Here is a 21,246-nt window from a genome sequence, read left to right as displayed (position 1 = left end):
GGTGGACTCCAATCAAGTTGTAGAAACATCTCAAGGATGATCAATGGAAACAGGATGTGCCTGAGGTCAATTTCGAGTGTCGTAGCAAAGGGTCTGAATACTTATGTAAATAAGGTATATCTGTTTTTATATTTTATAAATTTGCAAACATTCTAAAAACCTGTTTTTGCTTTGTCATTGTGGGGTATTGTGTGTAGATTGATTAGGATTTTTATTTATTTAATCAATTTTAGAATAAGGCTGTAACGTAACAAAGTGTGGAAAAAGACAAAGGGTCTGAATACTTTCCGAATGCACTGTATAAGCATACCTTGTCTGCTAAATGACCTAGCCTACAGCCTATAGCATGGCGCATAGCCAGATAACATACAGTAGGCCAACTCATATTCTGTTCTACTGAAATACATTTTATTCATATCATAATGTTTATTTAGGCCTGCCTAAATAAAATAATGGATTTATTTTGATGGTCTATATTAAATGGATTTATTAGACTTTTTATAATGTCGATGTTCCAAAGGCACACATCAGCGGCTTGTACGCGTGGAGGCCTGGAGGTGTTTATGTTAATTAACGGTCAATTACCGCGAGACTGGCAGTCATTTGCATGACAATAACTGGCGGACAAACTGCCATTACCGCCACAGCCCTAGGGGTGTGCTACTTTTATTTTCTGTCAAATAAATGAACCATTTTTGCAAAGATTATACTTTTTTTTTGCACATTTCCTGAAAACGTGTTCTGATTGGAGCTCTGGATTTGCTATGCTGCATTTTTTTAAACAGAAATAGCAGAGATTGGAAATAGCAACTTGGATTAAATATGACAATGTTTACCTTTCCGTCCATTGTGTAGCCTACTACTGAATATGGTGCAATGTCTGCTCAGATATGTCACCTTCAAATGAAGAAGCACAATGAGTTTTGGCGGCAGAACGGGTCAAATAATTTCATGAGCCGGACTTTGCCCATTTTTGATCAGACATACGGGGATGAATAGAAAAATATCTATAATTCACATATCATGTGAGGATATCTATTGAAATTAAGATTTGTAAATTATCAGGTAATACAGATATGATACATTTCTGAAAATATGTGGATACGTTCAAGCATAAGTGTAAAGACTTAGATATGTCAGCATGTTGACACATACCCTTTCCGGAGTTAGAATATTCAACAAATATGTAAGTGGGTGCATGCACATCGGGTGCGTGTCCTGACCGTATCTCGTCCCAGATATCTCCCTGGACTCATACAATAGCGGGAAGATTTCAGAGGTACATGTAGAAACTCCCATTATGCAGCATAATACTCTAGCTCCGTATATGACATTAAGGACATGCGTATCTGGAGCATATCTACTCCAAATGTCAAATATCCGGGAAAATATCCGGGAAATATATAGATAAAGATATCCCCTGATATCAGCCACATACAGCATCATCACTTTGCTCGTTGTATAATTTCTTCTTGCGTCTATGTCCCATTATGCAATAAAACATTATTGAAACATTGAACGTTTCATTAACTGTGAGGCGTTTTCATCCTGGGTACCTTGCACCTGCCTGCTCTTGTATAGATGTGTGTGTGACAGTACGTGAAATCATGGACAGAATGAGTGAGAAATGAACCCAACCCACCTGTTACTACCCGATGCCTGTAAAAACATCTCCAATACCTGCCCACCTATGTGTCATGCTCTTAGACACTGTATCTGCTGACCTCTTGTTGACCTCTGGTGACCCCCTCTGACCTGTCTGACCGTCCACTTCCTGTCTCGGCATGTGTTCCCACCCTCCGGGCTGTAGTTAGTTGACGGAGCTGTCAGCGCAGGTGTCAGCCTAAGTGGCCTGTGAAGGATGTTGATGGCTGTATGGTTTAGTGGAGGCCAGGCACTCTGTGGGGCCACAGATCGGATCTCCACACCTCCACTCTTTCGTCCCACTCAGTGCTCTCTCTCTCTCTCTCTCTCTCTCTCTCTCTCTCTCTCTCTTTTCCATTCTCTCACTTTCTTTCTCACCCTCTTTCTCTCTCTATCCCCCTCCCCCCTCTCTATCCCTCTCTGTCTTTGTCCCTCGTTCCCTCTCTGTCTGTCCCTCTCCCTCTCTCTCTCTGTCTTTCTCTCTCTGTCTCTCTCATTCTCTCTCTCTGACTGACCAGAACATGTGGGTCATCTCACCCCATGTCAACGCTCAACGCTCACTCTCATAGAACAAAAGGATACAAGAGACTGCAAAAACAGGAGAGGAATGTGGCATGTCCTTAGTGGCTACCTCTGCTTTCCTCTACCTTTCTCTTTCTCCTGCCATTTGTTTTTACTACCCCTACACTACCCTCCTTGATGAGCTGAAACTTTGCCATCAAAGCAGTCTCGGTGTGTGGGTGGGTGGGTGTGGGTGGGTGGGTGCGTGCGTGCGTGCGTGAGTGGCTGGGTGCCTGCCTTAGTGTGTGTGTCTCAGCGTGCGTGTCTCAGTGTGTGTCTCTTGACCACAGAGAGAGAACATCTGCTTGACAACAGCGGAGAGAGACAAAAACAGGGGAAATTCTAACTGGGCCACAAACAAAAAGCCCAGACAAAGATCCAGAGGAGATCCAGAACTCTGTTAATCCACTGATGCAGCCAGTTAGCAGGGTCTGAATGGATAGAATGGATAAGCAAACCCTTCTCCAAACAAATCCTAAAGGAGACTAAAGCACTTGACTGCGGAGTCACTTCCAGTCCTTCCTTGGGTGGTATTGGCCGAGCTGTTTACTCAGCCTTTGTACCAATCACAAATCAATGCAGCTGCTTCAATAGAGAGATTAGGCTTCAGAAACGGTGGGGGGATTCTACCTGAAGCACACCGTCTTTATTGATATCCACCTGGATAACATGTTGGCATTGCGTTAGACACACACCAAAAACAGAAGAGAGCGACATTCCAGTCACCCTGATAAAGTAGAGCTGTCTTGATCTCTTCGTTTAGAGATGAGGAGCCCAGAGAACGGGATTGGGGAAAATGAGTTCACAGCATTGTTCACAGCATCGTTCACAGCATCGTTCACAGCATTGTTCACAGCATCGTTCACAGCATCGTTCACAGCATCATTCACAGCATCGTTCACAGCATCATTCACAGCATCGTTCACAGCATTGTTCACAGCATTGTTCACAGCATCGTTCACAGCATCGTTCACAGCATTTTTCACAGCATCGTTCACAGCATTCTTCACAGCATCGTTCACAGCATCGTTCACAGCATCGTTCACAGCATTGTTCACAGCATCGTTCACAGCATCGTTCACAGCATCGTTCACAGCATTGTTCACAGCATCGTTCACAGCATTGTTCACAGCATCGTTCACAGCATCGTTCACAGCATCGTTCACAGCATTGTTCACAGCATCGTTCACAGCATCGTTCACAGCATTGTTCACAGCATTTTTCACAGCATTTTAGTCATTTAGGAGGCACTCTTGTCCAGAGTGACTTACAGTGTGTGCATTCATCTTAAAATATCACAGTCGTAGTAAGTAAAACATTTTCCTCAACAACGAAGTTCAAATAAAATGAAATTGTATTTGTCACATGCTTCGTAAACAACTGGTGTAGACTAACGATGAAATGCTTACCTACGGGCCCTTTCCAACAATGCAGAGAGAAAAAAAGTAAAATAATAACTCAAGTAATAAATACACAATGCGTGACGATAACTTGGCTTTATACACCGGGTACTAGTACCGAGTCGATGTGCAGGGGTACAAGGTAATTGAGGTAGATATGTACATATAGATAGAGATAAAGTGACTAGGCAACAGGATACATAATAGATAGTAAACAGCAACGTATGTGATGAGTCTAAAGAGTTAGTGCAAAAAGGGTCAGTGTAGATAGTTAAGTAGTCCGGGTAGCTATTGGTTAACTATTTAGCCATCTGATGTCTTGGGGGGTAGAAGCTGTTAAGGGCCCTGTTGGTTCCAGACTTGGTATGTTGGTACCGCTTACCATGTGGTAGCAGAGAGAACATTGTATGACTTGGTGGCTGGAGCTTTGGACAATCTTTTTAGGGCTTTCCTCTGACACCGCCTGGTATAGAGGTCCTGGGTGGCAGGGAGTCACCTTGTCCTAGAGAGATTTACATGATTATCAAAACATCACGCCACGGAACTTCTGAAAAACCCTATGGGGAAAATGAATGGCGGAAAAGCGATTAGAACCATTTCCCTGTTTTGACCGCTAGGTTTTGTGGGTAATTTGACTGATACTGTGGTACTCTATGGTGCAGCAGTAGAACTTTTGGAGGATCAGAGGGCCCATTGGTGTGTGTGGACAATGATAGTACCTTAGTGATATGAACACCAAGGAACTTGATGCTCTCGACCTGTGTTCCTTGTAGTCCACGATCAGCTCTTTTGTCTTACCGACGTTGAGGGAGAGGTTGTTGTCCTGGCACTACACTGCTAGGTCTCTGACCTCCTCCCTGTAGTCCAGGGTTCCCCAACCTGCGGCCCTGAAAAGAGTTGTAAAGTACAGAGAGTTGCTTTATAACCAATAATGCTTTGCCAAGTGCTCAGATTTCAAAGACATTTCTAAATAATAGAAGACGTTTTAAAAAGGGAGCTGGGACAATGGAGGGACTTAAATCCTAGATGTTTCCTGACTCTTGAAGTTGTGGGATCTATTAGTGCCCGTTGCCTATTGAAGATCTTTGTGTTCGCACTTTATATTCACTTTGTTTGAAAATAAATGTGTTTTGACAACTTCACATCTCACTGGCTTTCATGATACGTCACTCCTTCCCTCCTTCCCTCCTCCCCTCTCCCACTCCTTGCATTCCTTCCAGGTGAAGTGAACCTGGTCTTACTGTTCAATTAAGCTCCTCTTCCTCCTTCTCTCCTCCTCCTGCGATGGATTGGGGGCATTAACTTTCAGATGTAAGCTTAGCTCGTTTTGGTTGGAGGACCTGAGGCATCGCGGTAGGTAGCCTGGTGGTTAGAGCATTGGGCCAGTAACCCGAATGTAACCGAAACCCCGAGCTGACTTGGTAAAAATCTGCTGTTCTGCCCCTGAACAAGGCAGTTAACCCACTGTTCCCCGGTAGGCCGTCATTGTAAATAATAATTTGTTCTTAACTGACTTAAATAAAAATATATAAATCAAATCGCCGGCCCAGATAAACTGATCACTGTGGGGAAGAACACTATGGTGTGAACATTGTGTGGACAAAAAGATTTGTTCCCAAAACACAAAAACTGTCCAGATGTGCGGATGATTCCATAATGTTTCATTCAGGATGCAAAACACACCCAACGGATATTGCAAGAACGTTCCCAGAACACATTTAATCTGTTCTTTAAAGGTTCCCAGAATATTTCTTTAGGTTGTGCGAACATTGTGGGATTATGACAAGAGATTGGTTCCTAAAACACTCAAACTGACTTTCAGATTTGATTGTATCAGGGTGCAAAAAGCATTCCTTTGATGTTGCAAGAATGTTGACAGAAGAGCCTTTCTGAGTTGTTTGTAAAAGTCAGATACTCCGGCCAACATCAAACATGTAACTATGTTCACGGCATTGGCCTTCCATGGATGTTTATATGACAAGTTATCAACTCTGGTTCATGTCTTGTACAGTGTTCACTCTCACCCGCTACAGCTAGCTACGCTAAAGACGTTGGTAACTAGCTAGATAGTAGTTTGGCAACAAAAAAAACTATGTATTACCGTGCTGATCTTCGCTGATGGGGGGGTCATCATGTCAGATTTGCCATCTCTTGTAAAAAATAAAAATACGCCAGTGACGAGTGCATGAGGATTAACATACGCGACACTGTGACGTCATTTGCGTGAGACTAATCGTTGAGTACGTCCATTTGTAACCTCACCCACCTGGACTACTTGGTTCGAGAGGTCAGTACCAGGTATCAAACAGGGCTGAATATCTCACTTGGTTCCAGGAATCAAGCGGGCCCTGGGCAAGTGGAAATGAAATAGGAACTGTGATATTCACGGCACAGCCCCGCAGTGGAAAAGTGTTCTGGGAACATTCTTGTAACATCAGTTGAATGTCTTTTGACTCTTAAAATAAACATTGTAGAATCTGGACAGTTTGAAACGTATAGAATGATGGCTTGTCCTTAATCAGGGCCATATTCATATAGGGACTAATGTAAAATGAAAACGAATGTTAAGCCTCCCTGTTTGTGTCCGTTTTCTTCCGTTTGGTGCATAATGAATGCAACCCTGTTCTTGCGTAAGTCGATGCCTCGTTCAAAAACGGTAAACTAGATGGGTTGGGTTTGAGCATTCAGCCATATCACAGTTACACAGGCTAAAACACTGTTCTTCAGATCCAGATTGTGTAATTGTGTGAACACATGAGCTCCCAGTCACCCACACAGGGGATTTACAGGTATGATGACTCTGAAAAATCAGTAGACTACTGGGGAATTCCAATTATACTGAACAAAAATATAAACGCAACATGTAAAGGGTTGGTCCCATGTTTCATGAGCTGAAATAAAAGACCCCAGAAATGTTCCATATGCACAAAAAGCTTATTACTCTCTAAGTTTGTGCACACATGTATCCTGTTGCCTAGTCACTTTATCTCTATCTATATGTACATATCTACCTCCATTACTTCGTACCCCTGCACATCGACTCGGTACTGGTACCCGGTGTATAAAGCCCAGGACCTCCACTTTACCTGCGGGATCATCTGAGACCAGCCACCCGGACAGCTGATATAACTGAGGAGTATTTCTGTCTGAAATTTAAAAAAACTTTTGTGGCGACAAACTCCTTCTGGTTAGCTAGGCCTGGCTCCCCAGTGGGTGGGCCTATGCCCTCCCAGGTCCACTCTAGTCATGTGAAATCCATAGATTAGGGCCTAATGAATTTATTCCAATTGACTGATTTCCTTATATGAACTGTAACTCAGTAAAAATCGTTGAATCTGTTGCATGTAGAGTTTTTTGTTCCAGAGGAATAGGACTTTCCATGCAGTCAACGTCATCAGTCTGATTGATTTGATTCCTCAAGTACAAAGTCTTGAGAATAGTAAACTAAGTTTGAGCAGTACTTTCTTGGAGTTTATAAGACGGCTGTCCAGTCACTCAGTTTATTTAATGGTGTCTTTGTGTTTGTTGTTCTAGGAGCGTTGGAGCGAGTCAGGAATGGTGGTTGGTCGGGTGTGGCTCATCTCAGGTAAGACTTAACTCTTAGCTCTTGTGGTTTACGTTGTACATTTGAGGTGCTGCTTTCACATGGGAAGGCGACTGTTTTCAATGAAGACATTGTAGCACAGCAAGATCTTGGGCTTTTTGGGTGATGAATGTGTTGCGCTGTAAGGAAGAAGTATAAGAAAGATTCCCTGTATCTGCGGATTCTCTCTGGCAATTTGATGAGCATCTGAGAAATAGAATATCCTTAAACACCAGACTGTAGTAGTATACGAGAGGTGTAGATGATACAGGATAGAATAAAGTATTGCGTAGTGTTTGTGTGAGTGTGTGTGTGTGTGTGTGTTTTTGTGTGCACATACTCTAGTGCACGTGTGTCATTCTACTTCCCAGAGTATACAGTGAGTATTCAGTATTCTTAGATACCACCTCGTATCGTTGACTATAGATTGGGGAAGGCTGTTTCTGTTGTTTTGATTGAAACCAGTCTCTCCTGCTTGTCTGTCTTGCGCTTAGGAATGAGGTTCAAGAGCTTTCGTATAGATCTTTATATCTGTGATCACTTATGGTGGTTTCAAACTAAAATCTAGCATGATTCTCGTCTTCTTTCTACAGGGATGGAAAGTTCTGTTCATGTGCAATGTTGTTGGAAATAACAATGAGTGTGTCTATAAGAAATGAAACTGTCTGAGTTTTCGATTGTCACTTTACATCATGCGCGAGAGTGTTAGTAGATAACTATTTCATATTTCCACGAAGCCTACTTGTTCACGAGTCGATAGTGGCTGTCGGCAGATTCTTTTAGTGTACACAGTTAATGAATCGAGAAAGGAATTTCAACACAATCTATATACCCGCTGAGATCTAATTCTTGATTCTGCCAAACCATCACAGAACATTTCAGATACTCCACAGTCGGTGGTCAATTGATCAATGACAGTAGTCCGATTCGCCAACCGGTGTATTTTTTCATGTCTTCATGGATGCTGGATTGCATGGGAGCCAGTGCCCACTTTGAAGGTAAATCTAATAATCTATTAGTGGTCACATATGTTGTTGTCATTTTCACTATCATAAATGATCTGATACCAGCACTGTGTCTTTCTTTCTAAACCACCGAAACTCCACAGGGTTTATTTCCTGTAAATGACGGTCAGGTGATTTCTGTCCCATCCGCTACTCTCATGTCTCTTTTTTTTTTAAACATTTGATGTTATACAACAGTTATACAGTCTTTTTCAATACATCAAGGACCATCAACTTTAAATAGAAGTGTCCTGAAATAATTTGTCACTAAATCATTCGCCCGGGTATCAAGCTGATAGGCCTAAGTAAACATTTGCCGCTTGTCTATGGGTCATAACATGACAAACAGACACATTCCTAGTATCGCACCATTGCCTGAGTCTCTTGGCGAGGAACCGGATTTCTCTTGGACCCTAAGATGAGGGGTCTATGGATGGAGGCATAGGACAGACACCCAGTGTGTCAGGTCATCCCTCAGTGAAGTGGTTCTGCTCAGAGTGACTCGACACTTTGGACATGTGCTAGCACACTTGTGCTCAGATACGTTTCGTTTTTGGAGTAGTCTCTGCAGCAGCTGCCTCCCCACAGCTGACTGACCAGGGCTCTAGAACAGAGGTTGAGCTCAGGGTGCTGGTCCCCCCTCCCTCCCCCTTATCTATTCCACACCAGCCACCCTGGGCAGTCGCTACTGGGTGATTCCTCACAAAACTAGAACAAAAAAAGCTCAGGATTTGGGGGGATTTTCACAAGATGGAATCCATAGAAGGGTCCCTTGGAGAAAGAATTGTTGACATATATTTTACATTTGCATTTTAAAGCAATTGAGGACTAATGAATTGAAGTTGGAAGATTTGGGCCATTTTGGACATACCCAAGCCTCCTCTAAGACACCATAATGCTTCATCTGTAGATGCTACGGAGCAAAAAATGTCTGTCAAAGGAAGCTGTGAAGAGTAGTGATATGAGTAGTATTTTGATTTCAATAACAATTGTCTTACATTCATTGATGAATATTGAAACGTATAAACATGAATATTGAAAATATACCCATTTTTATTTGCCCTTTTTTTTATATATACAGTATAATGTTATATATTTTTGAAAAATAAATTCTCTGGTCCACTGTGCCAGACTGTCTCCCTTCCTGTCTATCTTTCTCTGGTTATCTCAGTCCTGACTCTGGGATCCAGTGCTAAAGTCAGAGTTCCAGAAAAGATCAGGATGAGCGGCACCAAGAAAAGGCCCCTCTGTTAGCTGCTCGTCGCGAGCTACACTCTGGTACCACGTCATCAATGACAGACAGTCTGCCAGGTTAGCCCCCGGTTTGTCTGTAGCTCGGTGGCTAAATAAAGGAAACATCTGCTCCTCTGCAGCCCTGCTGGCTGCACTAGATCCAGACAGACAGGGAGGAGGAAGAGTAGCTCGTTGTGCACGTCAGTCGGGTCTGGAGCAACTGCTGCCGTCTTCCACTCATCCCGCCTCAGCCACCACCAACCCCTCAGTCCCTCCGCCACCACCATAACAGCTGCCGCCCCTGGATCAGTGTAGCGACAACCATCTCTCTCTCTCTCTCTCTCTCTCTCTCTCTCTCTCTCTCTCTCTCTCTCTCTCTCTCAGCAAAGACATGCCTCTGCACATGCATACAGCAGTTTAACCCTAGCCCAAGACGTGGCGCTCACTCAGCTGTGCGCGCTTACAAGTGAGTGCGGGTTTTCGCTGTGTGTCTTGACATGGTTAGGTGGGCTCCCGTTGAACATCGGTTCTCACAATGGAAATCCCCCATTCAATGAGTGTGAGGAGAGAATGAGAGCAGAATGGGGTGATACTCATCCCATTGTAGTCAGTCCACCTTGGACAGGGAGCTACGACACAGGGAGACTGGCAGAGGGGGAAGAGCTCACAGATTTGAACCAGATAATAGAACATGTCTGGTCGTCTGCAGCAGCGGAATGTCCCTTGGACCTACAGCTGAATTGAGATCAGTTTTGTGTCGTAGTTGAAAAGTCTCTTCATTCCTGAGTCAATAGACTCAAAGACAGTTCAGCAAGCTTTCAGGAGGCTAATTGCATGTTAAACGTAGAGCCGTAACTCAAACCTGTCAAGATGTGACTTCAGGTAGATCCCTAACCATAGCGAGGGCTATTTTTCTCACAGATCCTTGTCCTAGATATCTGTAACAAATCATTGCTAATAAGCATGTGTAGCTCGTGAATGTGACTAACATGTCTTCTGGGTGATGCACTATATCTAGGCCACTGGGCTGTTCTATACATTGCATCCTGGGGGTATGGAGATATGGAGCACAGAGGCTGCGACTGTGAGAATAATACCCAGGGAGGAGGTCACGATCCTGGGAAGGAGTGGCTGTAAAACAGGCCTGTCTTGGAGCTATTGGGTCCTATCCTGTCCACTCGCCCGGGTGGACACAGAAATAAACTAGTGTGGGCTAGTACTCTCTCTGTCTCTCACAGCCTTTAAAATAATAACCCCATCAACTGAAAGGGAAAAGCTAGATCTGTTCTTCCCAGAGATTGTGGTGGGAAGAATCAATGACTTCCTCCTTCTTTCTCCAGGGACGGGGGACAGAGTCGTTGTTCCCTGAGGTCCCATAGTATTAATAGTGCCTCTGATAAGCCAGTGGTGTCACAGCATCTTGAGTTGTTGTGAGAACCTCTTGATATAGAATCAAAGAGATCTTAGGGAATACATTTCCCTGCCTCCTTCCTTCATTTGTTCAGCCCGGTGAGCTGTTCACCATGTCACTCGCACGATACTATGTCTGCGTCTGCGTTGACAATGCGTGACAGACACATGAGTGGTATATCAGGGACAACCTGACACTGGGTATTCTGTTGGGCTGTGACAGATTGAGTCCCGGAGCTCTGGGACAGTTTTAGCCACTTGGTGACATGCTCGGAAGCCAGGGTAGGGTGAGGAACCTGTCTCCGACATTGCTTTGCATCTACCTTTGTCACATACACAGGTCACAAAAGGATAGTTACAGGCTTTCTGCTGTGCAAATGACATATTGGCCCTGAATGCACAGGAAATACTGTAGCAATCAATCAATCAAATGTATTTCTAAAGCCCTTCTTACATCAGCTGATGTCACAAAGTGCTGTACAGAAACCCGGCCTAAAACCCCGAACAGCAAGCAATGCAGGTGTAGAAGCACGGTGGCTAGGAAAAACTCCCTAGGAAGGCAGGAACCTTGGAAGAAACCTAGAGAGGAACCAGGCTCTGAGGGGGGACCAGTCCTCTTCTGGCTGAACCGACCACTCATCATGTGAGTTGACTCGGTTCAATATCCTATTCACAACAATACACTAGTTTGATAATAATGCTTGCTGAAAGCTGTCAGAGGGAGTGGAGAACGATTGTGCAGATTTAGAGTCAACTCAACAACAGACCCACTCAGCGTCGGCTTACTGGGGAACTGATTTATGCCAGGGAAAGTGACTTCTTATTGCAGATTTTTCTGAGGTACTTTTTTCAGTGTTGTTTGATAGATTGCCTCAAATAGGTTCCCTGAACAGGGACCATGGGAAAAGAAATTGCTGGAGTTGAGAAATGCTGGGAAAATACTGAGAGACAGACTGCCGTTGGTAGTGGGGCAGGGCATTGTGGGACCGGACTGAGAGAGGTTTTGGTGCTCATGCGTGAGTGACTACCCGGTGAAGAGAAAACATGGAGGAATGGATGCGAAACACAGGCCAACTATGACCAGCTGCAATTCCATCTAAGTTCAGTTTCCATCTTGTTATGTTTGCTTGATTTCCTTCAGAGATGAGATGTGCTGCGGTGGGCAAGGTTGCATTCAGCCGGCTCAATGGGCAGAGTCCCCTGACATGGGCATAGGAGCGGGCGCCCTCATCATGCATACCGACATACCAGGCTGATGGGGGCCGGTCCCAGTGCGAGGGCCAAGCGGGGAGCCCACCCAGGGCAGCGGGCCCTCCCCTGCCCACCTTCCATGTTCCATCAGGGCCCGGCTCAGGATCAAGGGCAGGCCATGTGTCGGGGGACAGCGCTAATGATTGCCTCGGCCATGCCATCCCTTTCATGCCCCGACCCCAGAGTCCACTTTCAGCTAATGCTATTTCCTGTAGATAAGTGCAAACATTCTCCTGTTTCTTTTTTTGTTGTTGTGGTTTTGGGAGGGGAGGGGTGGGGTGGGGAGGGGAGGGGTGGTGTGGGGAGGGGTAGGGAGGGGTAGGGTGGGGTCGGGTGGGGTGGGGGTGGGGTGAGGAGGGGAGGGGAGGGGTGGGGTGGGGTGGGGGTGGGGTGAAAATATCTGATTGAGTGGTTGGGGAGCAGGAGTGAATACATGATTCCCTGTGAGATTCCTTCATTACCCGATTTGACATTATTGCACTATTAGTGATCGTAGTCTTTCTGAGATGTTTTTGTAAGTGTCCACGGCTAGCTTGCACTGTACTCTACATGCCTGTCTGTCTGTCTGTCTGTCTGTCTCAAAGAGCTTCACTGTTAGTAGCCAAAACCTGTTGCCCAGTTGGACCTCCATCGCTCTGTCCGTTAAGTGGCTTAATCAAGCCTGTATTACACGATTATTTTACTCACCCAAGACCTCCAAAATTGTTTCCAGCTTCGAGGGAGATCAGTCGAGATATTCGGCAGGCTTGATGGGAACGGGCCTTCTGGTTTGCTACAGCGCTGTAGCTTGGCCTCCCTTTCAAGTTGAAGCTTTTTATGATCCACATGATGACCCTATATACAGGTCATCCTTATTATGTTCTTGTCCGCTCCTCATTGAAAGCACCAAACACCAAAAATAAATACAAATAGAAAAACTGCAAATGACTTCCTTGTTCAAGAATGTGTGTGTCATCATCAGACGTGCTAACTGAGTGCAGTGAGTTCAAGCTTTGTGAAAATGCTGCGCCACAATGTTGTGCTAATGTCCTCTCTCTCTCTCTCTCTCTCTCTGTCTCTCTCTCTGTCTCTCCCTCTGACTCTCTGTCTCTCTCTGTCTCTCTCTCTCTCTCTCTCTCTCTCTCTCTCTCTCTCTCTCTCTCTGTCTCTGTCTCTCTCTCTCTCTCTCTCTCTCTCTCTCTCTCTCTCTCTCTCTGTCTCTCTCTCTGTCTCTCTGTCTCTCTCTCTCTGTCTCTCTCTGTGTCTCTCTCTGTCTCTCTCTCTGTCTCTCTCTGTCTCTCTCTTTCTGTCTCTCTCTGTCTCTCTCTCTCTGTGTCTCCATGTCCCTCTCTCTGTCCCTCTCTCTGTCCCTCTCTCTGTCCCTCTCTCTGTCTCTCTCTCTCTGTCTCTCTCTCTCTCTCTGTCTCTCTCTGTCTCTGTCTCGCTCTGTCTCGCTCTCTGTCTGTCTCTCTCTCTCTGTGTCTGTCTGTCTCTCTCTCTCTGTCTGTCTCTCTCTCTTCTGTCTGTTCTCTCTCTCTCTCTCTCTCTCTCTCTCTCTCTCTCTCTCTCTCTCTCTCTCTGTCTCTCTCTCTCTCTCTCTCTCTCTCTCTCTCTCTCTGTCTCTCTCTCTCTCTCTGTCTCTCTCTCTCTCTCTGTCTCTCTCTCTCTCTCTCTGTCTCTCTCTCTCTCTCTGTCTCTCTCTCTCTCTCTCTGTCTCTGTCTCTGTCTCTCTCTCTCTCTCTCTCTGTCTCTCTCTCTCTCTCTCTCTGTCTCTCTCTGTCTCTCTCTCTGTCTCTCTCTCTCTCTCTGTCTCTCTCTGTCTCTCTCTGTCTCTCTCTCTGTCTCTCTCTGTCTCTCTCTCTCTCTCTCTCTCTGTCTCTCTCTGTCTCTCTCTCTCTCTCTGTCTCTCTCTCTCTCCCTCTGTCTGTCTGTCTCTCTCGCTCTGTATGTCTCTCTCTCTCTCTCTTTCTAACAGTCTGTCTGCTAACTGGGGATATCTGAGGGCAGGGGAAGCGGGTCAGGCACATCCGTCCACGTGCCCCTGCGATCCCAATCATTCATAAATCCACCAGCGGCCAGATTCATATCCTCATCAGACCCGCCATCCGTCTATTATCTGTCTCTTTCTCTGTCTCTGTCTCTGTCTCTCTCTCTCTCTCTCTCTCTCTCTCTCTCTCTCTCTCTGTCTCTCTCTCTGTCTCTTTTTGCCTCTCTCTCTCTGCCTCTCTCTCGCTCTCTCTTTGCCTCTCTCTCTCTGCCTCTTTCTCTCGCTCTCTCTTTGCCTCTCTCTCTCTCTCTTTGCCTCTCTCTCTCTGCCTCTCTCTCTCGCTCTCTCTTTGCCTCTCTCTCTGCCTCTCTCTCGCTCTCTCTTTGCCTCTCTCTCTCTGCCTCTCTCTCTCGCTCTCTCTTTGCCTCTCTCTCTCTTTTTGCCTCTCTCTCTCTGCCTCTCTCGCTCTTGCTTTGCCTCGCTCACTCTGCCTCTCTCTCTCGCTCTCTCTTTGCCTCTCTCTCTCTCTGCCTCTCTCTCTCTCTCTTTGCTTCTCTCTCTGCCTCTCTCTTTCAATTTCAATTTAAGGGGCTTTATTGGCATGGGAAACATATGTTTACATTTCCAACGTGAAATAAACAATAAAAATTAACAGTAAACATTACACTTACAAACGTTCCAAAAGAATAAAGACATTTCAAATGACATAGTGTGTCTATATACAGTGTTGTAGTAATGTCAAATAGTTAGAGTACAAAATGGAAAATAAACATAAATCTAGGTTGTATTTACAATGGTGTTTGTTCTTCACTGGTTGCCCTTTTATCGTACGAACAGGTCTCTCTCTTTCTCTCTCTTTCTCTCTGCCTATCTATCTCTCTTTGCCTATCTCTATCTCTCTGCCTATCTCTATCTCTCTTTGCCTCTACCTCTCTGCCTATCTCTATCTCTCTCTGCCTATCTCTATCTCTCTCTGCCTATCTCCATCTCTCTCTGCCTATCTCTATCTCTCTGCCTATCTCTATTTCTCTTTGCCTCTACCTCTCTGCCTATCTCTATCTCTCTCTGCCTATCTCTATCTCTCTTTGCCTCTACTTCTCTGCCTATCTCTATCTCTCTCTGCCTATCTCCATCTCTCTCTGCCTATCTCTATCTCTCTGCCTATCTCTATTTCTCTTTGCCTCTACCTCTCTATCTCTCTCTGCCTATCTCTATCTCTCTTTGCCTCTACTTCTCTGCCTATCTCTATCTCTCTTTGCCTCTACCTCTCTGCCTATCTCTATCTCTCTTCGCTCTACCTCTCTGCCTATCTCTCTCTCTTTGCCTCTACCTCTCTGCCTATCTCTATCTCTCTTCGCTCTACCTCTCTGCCTATCTCTATCTCTCTTTGCCTCTACCTCTCTGCCTATCTCTATCTCTCTTTGCCTCTACATCTCTGCCTATCTCTATCTCTCTTTGCCTCTACCTCTCTGCCTATCTCTATCTCTCTATGCCTATCTCTATCTCTCTGCCTATCTCTATCTCTCTTTGCCTCTACCTCTCTGCCTATCTCTATCTCTCTTTGCCTCTACCTCTCTGCCTATCTCTATCTCTCTATGCCTATCTCTATCTCTCTGCCTATCTCTATCTCTTTCTGCCTCTCTTTCTCTGCCTCTCTATCTCAGCCTCTCTTTTCTCTCCCTCTCTGCCCCCCCCCCCCCCCCCCCCCCCTCCACACACTCTCTGTCTCTGGCTATTACACAGGAATTGTTGTCACACCCCTCAGGGACAGCACCTTGTACTGGTGACAGCTCTCTCTCTCTCTATTTTTTCTCTGTGTTTCTCTCTATCTTTCTCATGGTTTCTCTCTCTTTGCCTATCTCTCTCTATCTGCCTCTCTCTCTGCCTCTCTCCCTCTCTCTTTCTCTCTCTGCCTCTTTCTCTCTGCCTCGCTCTCAGCCTCTCTTTCTCTGCCTCTCACTCTCTGCCCCCCCCTCCCTCCATACACTCTCTGTCTCTGGCTATTACACAGGAATTGTTGTCACACCCCTCTGGGACAGCACCTTGTACTGGTGACAGCTCTCTTTCTCTATATTCTCTCTCTACCTTGCTCTCTCTCGTTTCTCTGTTTCTCTCCATCTTTCTTTCTCAGTGTTTCTCTCTCTTTCTCTGTTTCTATCTGTGTTCCCCTGTATTCTCTCTATTTTCTCTCTCTGTGTCTCTTGTCTGCTTGCTTGCACAGTGCAGCCAGAGTGAAATTCCCCCTAAGTCATCGAGCAGAGATTCCACTTCTCAGCAACCCTAACTCACCAGAATGTAAATAGAGCAGAGTTTTTCACATTACTTCACCGCTTATTTTTAGTCGCAGAACAAGAGCAGTCAAGGATGTGCCTCTGCAAGCCCACGTCTTATCAGCAAAAAGAAAACGCACACAACAACAAAAAATACAATTATAAATCAAACAAAACATGAATACCCTCACATAGGAAGTGATGCACTGATGTAGCCTCATGGTAACTGTAGCTGGCCAATTATAGCAGAGGGGGAAAAATGCTCTCTCTCTCTCTTACGTCACAGATGCTCATGTATTCTTGGTATGGCACCAATGTTACGTGTCAACTTTACTATGGGATATTCCCATCTAGAGAGAGGTTTTTAGAAGTGTGTGAAAGCGGTGTTATATAGGACGAGTAGTTGGGTGTGATCAATATGACTTCTCTGTCATAGATGGGTCCATGTCGTACTGGATACAGTATCTGTGCTGCCTTGCAGTTGGGCTGGGGCCAAGACCATGGAAGGGGGAGGGCCAGGTCCTGCAGGCTAGAGGTGTCTCCCTACCTGGTCTCCTTCCGGCAGGATTGCCTTCAGCTGCAGCCCTGCACCCTGCAGACACCATGGACTGAGGCTAGGCATCTCTCTACCTGGCAGTGAATACACATCTCCCCCCCCCCCCCCCTCTTTGCTCTCACTGAGGTTGGGTCCCAAATGGAATCCTATTCCCTTTATAGCACACTGCTTTTGATCAGAATGGTGGGAATGGTGGTGTCATTTGGGACACAACCGCTGACTCTCACCAAAGAAAGGCCTTTTTCCAGCTCATTCTCCGATCCACTTTCTCATCTGTGCACCTCAACGACAAAGCTAAGGGAAAGAAAAGAGATCAATTCTTGGCCACCGTTATTTCTCTCTCTCCGACTTCCTCGTTTTGCAGAAGTAGAGGATTGTGACTGAGAGACTGAAGCAAGCTTTTACATTTGTCCGTTTGACTTTTACAGGTGTGACTTCAAATCGACAACGCCGCCCAGTGTGATAGAACTGTTTCCTGTGTTGTCATCTAGGTGAACGACTGGTTCTTAGAAGCAAACTATGTATTTGCGCTTACCTCACCGTTTCAGGAGGTGCGGGTTCCACGGCCTGGGTTTAGATGGCTGCATTGTCTCGGTGGAGGTGGAGACGGGCCCTTTGTTTGAGATGGAGAAAATCGCGGTGGTGAAGCGTCCTAGTTCAACGCTGCCATTCAAAGTGGTGACTCAGGGAAATTCCCACTGTCTGGTTGACACTTGACTTATGGTGCGTGAGCCCTGAGACGATTTCTCAGCCACAGAAACAGTGAGTCAGTCCGTTGCAAATTGGAACCCGACACGTACCGAATTACACTTTTCATTTGATGGACTGGACAGTTTTGAAATGAGCAGTAGTACTGTTTCTTTACTAACCTATCTATTTGTCCTCCAGTTGTTTGGTCTTGAGCTACACACACCTCCTGCTTGGCGGTGTCCCCTCTCACACAGCCAGTCTCTCTATAGTGAGAGGGGCCAGTGGAGTGGATCAGCTCCAGCTACTTCCTGCTTGGCGGTGTCCCCTCTCACACAGCCAGTCTCTCTATAGTGAGAGGGTCCAGTGGAGTGGATCAGCTCCAGCTACTTCCTGCTTGGCGGTGTCCCCTCTCACACAGCCAGTCTCTCTATAGTGAGAGGGGCCAGTGGAGTGGATCAGCTCCAGCTACTTCCTGCTTGGCGGTGTCCCCTCTCACACAGCCAGTCTCTCTATAGTGAGAGGGTCCAGTGGAGTGGATCAGCTCCAGCTACTTCCTGCTTGGCGGTGTCCCCTCTCACACAGCCAGTCTCTCTATAGTGAGAGGGTCCAGTGGAGTGGATCAGCTCCAGCTACTTCCTGCTTGGCGGTGTCCCCTCTCACACAGCCAGTCTCTCTATAGTGAGAGGGTCCAGTGGGGTGGATCAGCTCCAGCTACTTCCTGCTTGGCGGTGTCCCCTCTCACACAGCCAGTCTCTCTATAGTGAGAGGGGCCAGTGGAGTGGATCAGCTCCAGCTACTTCCTGCTTGGCGGTGTCCCCTCTCACACAGCCAGTCTCTCTATAGTGAGAGGGTCCAGTGGAGTGGATCAGCTCCAGCTACTTCCTGCTTGGCGGTGTCCCCTCTCACACAGCCAGTCTCTCTATAGTGAGAGGGTCCAGTGGAGTGGATCAGCTCCAGCTACTTCCTGCTTGGCGGTGTCCCCTCTCACACAGCCAGTCTCTCTATAGTGAGAGGGTCCAGTGGGGTGGATCAGCTCCAGCTACTTCCTGCTTGGCGGTGTCCCCTCTCACACAGCCAGTCTCTCTATAGTGAGAGGGTCCAGTGGAGTGGATCAGCTCCAGCTACTTCCTGCTTGGCGGTGTCCCCTCTCACACAGCCAGCCTCTCTATAGTGAGAGGGTCCAGTGGAGGGGATCAGTTCCAGCTAAGATAACTCTTTGACACTTCCATTCCTCTCTGGTAGCTGGATGGGCTGGAGATGCTGCTTCCTTCCCCCTGATACAGAGAGAGGCCCCTGGGGGCCGGTCGTGTCCTGTAGAGGGGGATGCTGCTACTGTACCAAAGCAACAATGAGGAGGACTGCTCTGCTTCCTGCTCTCCTCCTGGAACCACAGAGATGACATCATGCCTGTGTGTTTGGAAGGGAGAGAGGGTAAAGAGAGGGAGATGGACAGGACCATTACCAAAGCGGAGGTGTGTTCACTTGGTGAGGCCAGCCTCAGGCCTCCAGAAGGCTTTGATCAGCCCAGCCCTCTGCTCTGCCTCCAGTAGGGCAGGGAAATATCTTATTTTAGAAACATAGATGATTCTTTCCCCCTTCACAAATCTAATAAAGCAATGAAAGTAATAAAGTGAATTAAGTCCTCGGCTGAATGTGCCTCACAAGAGCTCTTTATATCTATCTGCAGTAAGTATGGGGCCCAGGGTTGGCAGCATGCGCTGCTGGCTGCACACAGGAAGCTCGACAGTCTCTAGCAATGCAAACCAGCTCTGTTTAACTCTGTGCAGCAATACCAGCAAGCCATCCATATACTTTCCCCGGGCCGCTTTGATGTTGAGCACTTTTCAACGCACTTTCATCTCCAACTGAAAGGCATCCATTTCCTCCGTCGTTCTCTGGAGGTTGTAGAACGAGGGAGAGAAACGCTGGTGTGGTGAAGGAAGGGAAGTAGGAAGAAAAAAATGCCTGCCTGGCTGAGAGTGGTTTGAGCACGTGCAAGGCCGCGCTGCCGGAGCAGCCAGAGAGAGTGATCGCATCGAGGGCCGCAGAGGAATCTCTCTCTCTCTCTCTATCTCTGAGGCCTTTTCTTGGAAGGAGGATACAGTGAGTCCCGATGTAGCTACAGTACTTTACTGTCTCTGTGCTGTGCTCTCTGGCCACCCCATTGAACTGCCAGCTAGTAATCAATTATAAGCCTTGTCATTGGGGGCCCTGGGCACAGCAGCTGGCCGCAGGAAGCAGCAGCAGTCCTGAGTTCCACAGCCTCTTAGCCAATCAGCTGCCTCCAGCTGTCCACCCGGCACCCTCACCATTCAGAGTGCTGCTGTGGCCGCTGCTGCTGACTGTTCCTTTTTCAGTGTTTCCTTCCTAAATGATCCACTGCACAGACACATCCGCCCCTGGCTGTGACCGAACCGCCTTGTCGACATTGTTCCTCCCCAAAATGCTCTACCCTGCCTCCTCTTTGTCTCTCTCTCTCTTTATCATTTTAACCTTTCCTCCACCTCCTTCTCCTCTCTCCTGCATGTCCTCTCCGTCTCTGTTTTGTCAGCCTACCTCTGCCTTTCTCTCTTTGTTGTTCACTCTGTCTCAATCGTTCTCTCAATCTAAAGTTATACCACGTTTGGAATCAGCTTGCATATTTCTTCTCAGAGAGCAAGTTCTTTGCTGACTCTTTCTGGGTGTTTAGTCCCAGGTGTCTGTGAGGAGGGGATTTACATGTTTTTAGGACAGCAAGAGAGGAGAGAGAGGAGAGCGAGAGAGGGGAGAGAGGGAGAGAGTGAGAGAGGAGTGACAGAGAGGAGAGAGAGTGAGAAAGAGAGAGAGAAGTGAGACGAAAGAGAGAGAGGCATGCTGACAGATCAAAGGGCCTACCTTTAAAATGATCTGAAAGAGTCCGGCATTTAGCATCCATCAGGATACCTTAAAAGCTCTCTGGTCAGTCCAGGGTGGCTGAGGGCCCCCCAAAGTGAAAACCAGTCTGGAGAGGAGAGGCTGGGGGTCTGAGAGAGGGAGAGAGAGAACAAATAACAGGCAACTGGTCCATACAGAAAATATTTGAGGAAAGGAGGAAAATCCCCACAACACACGGTTGTCGTTTTATTTTGGTATCCCCCCCTCCTTTGTTTTTTTATTTGGTTTTTCGTCGTCTTCATGGTGTTGAGTCTCGGGTATCTCCATCTGTGCACCATCTCCGCTCAGCTCACCAGTCCAGAATGTCATTACCCCACCCTTTAGGCTCTAGACGTAGGGTCACGTCTGTGTCTGGGGACGAGATGGGAGGGGGGTAGAAAGGGCTCCACACAGTTCTGCTCCACACAATTCAAGGTATTGCTGTGGTCTTTAAGGGCCAATTTCCCAGGCCCAGATTTAACCAACATTGGATGATCATAGTTATGCAAAGCTGCTTTTTTTGTACAGGAATACGCTTCAACCGATTCTGCTCGACATAGATCTTGATTAGAACTGCGTTCAACATCAGTTCCTGAAACGTAACATTTGTTTCCTTATTCAATTACCAATAGCTCATCCATTGCATACAGTGTGATAAAGGAATGCTATATTCACTTGAATCCAAATCGGTGCTTTTCAGCCTTAAATTTTAAAATAGGCGACAGATTGCAACTTCAACTTCAGAACACATCTAGTTTGATCTGCGTCATCCAGATTGTTTCTGTG

At 46.4% G+C, this 21,246-nt stretch overlaps 1 protein-coding gene across 3 annotated transcripts in view; it reads left to right on the top strand.

Annotated features, from left to right (window-relative positions):
- The window catches only part of ccnd2a (cyclin D2, a), a 203,550-nt gene that overhangs the window by 118,972 nt on the left and 63,332 nt on the right, over positions 1–21,246 (top strand). For all 3 annotated transcript variants that reach the window (XM_031823006.1, XM_020481088.2, XM_020481087.2), the window contains one exon: positions 7,140–7,191. Coding sequence is in view for 1 of the 3 variants with exons in the window: in XM_020481087.2 (XP_020336676.2) it covers positions 7,140–7,191 (52 nt within the window). In the remaining 2 variants the exon portion in view is untranslated. The remainder of the gene's footprint in view (positions 1–7,139; positions 7,192–21,246) is intronic.

This window comes from Oncorhynchus kisutch, linkage group LG4 (assembly GCF_002021735.2).
Source record: "Oncorhynchus kisutch isolate 150728-3 linkage group LG4, Okis_V2, whole genome shotgun sequence".
Taxonomy (NCBI): domain Eukaryota; kingdom Metazoa; phylum Chordata; class Actinopteri; order Salmoniformes; family Salmonidae; genus Oncorhynchus; species Oncorhynchus kisutch.
The sequence above is the reverse complement of the archived record's forward strand: the minus strand, read 5'-3'. Positions and strand labels throughout refer to the sequence as shown.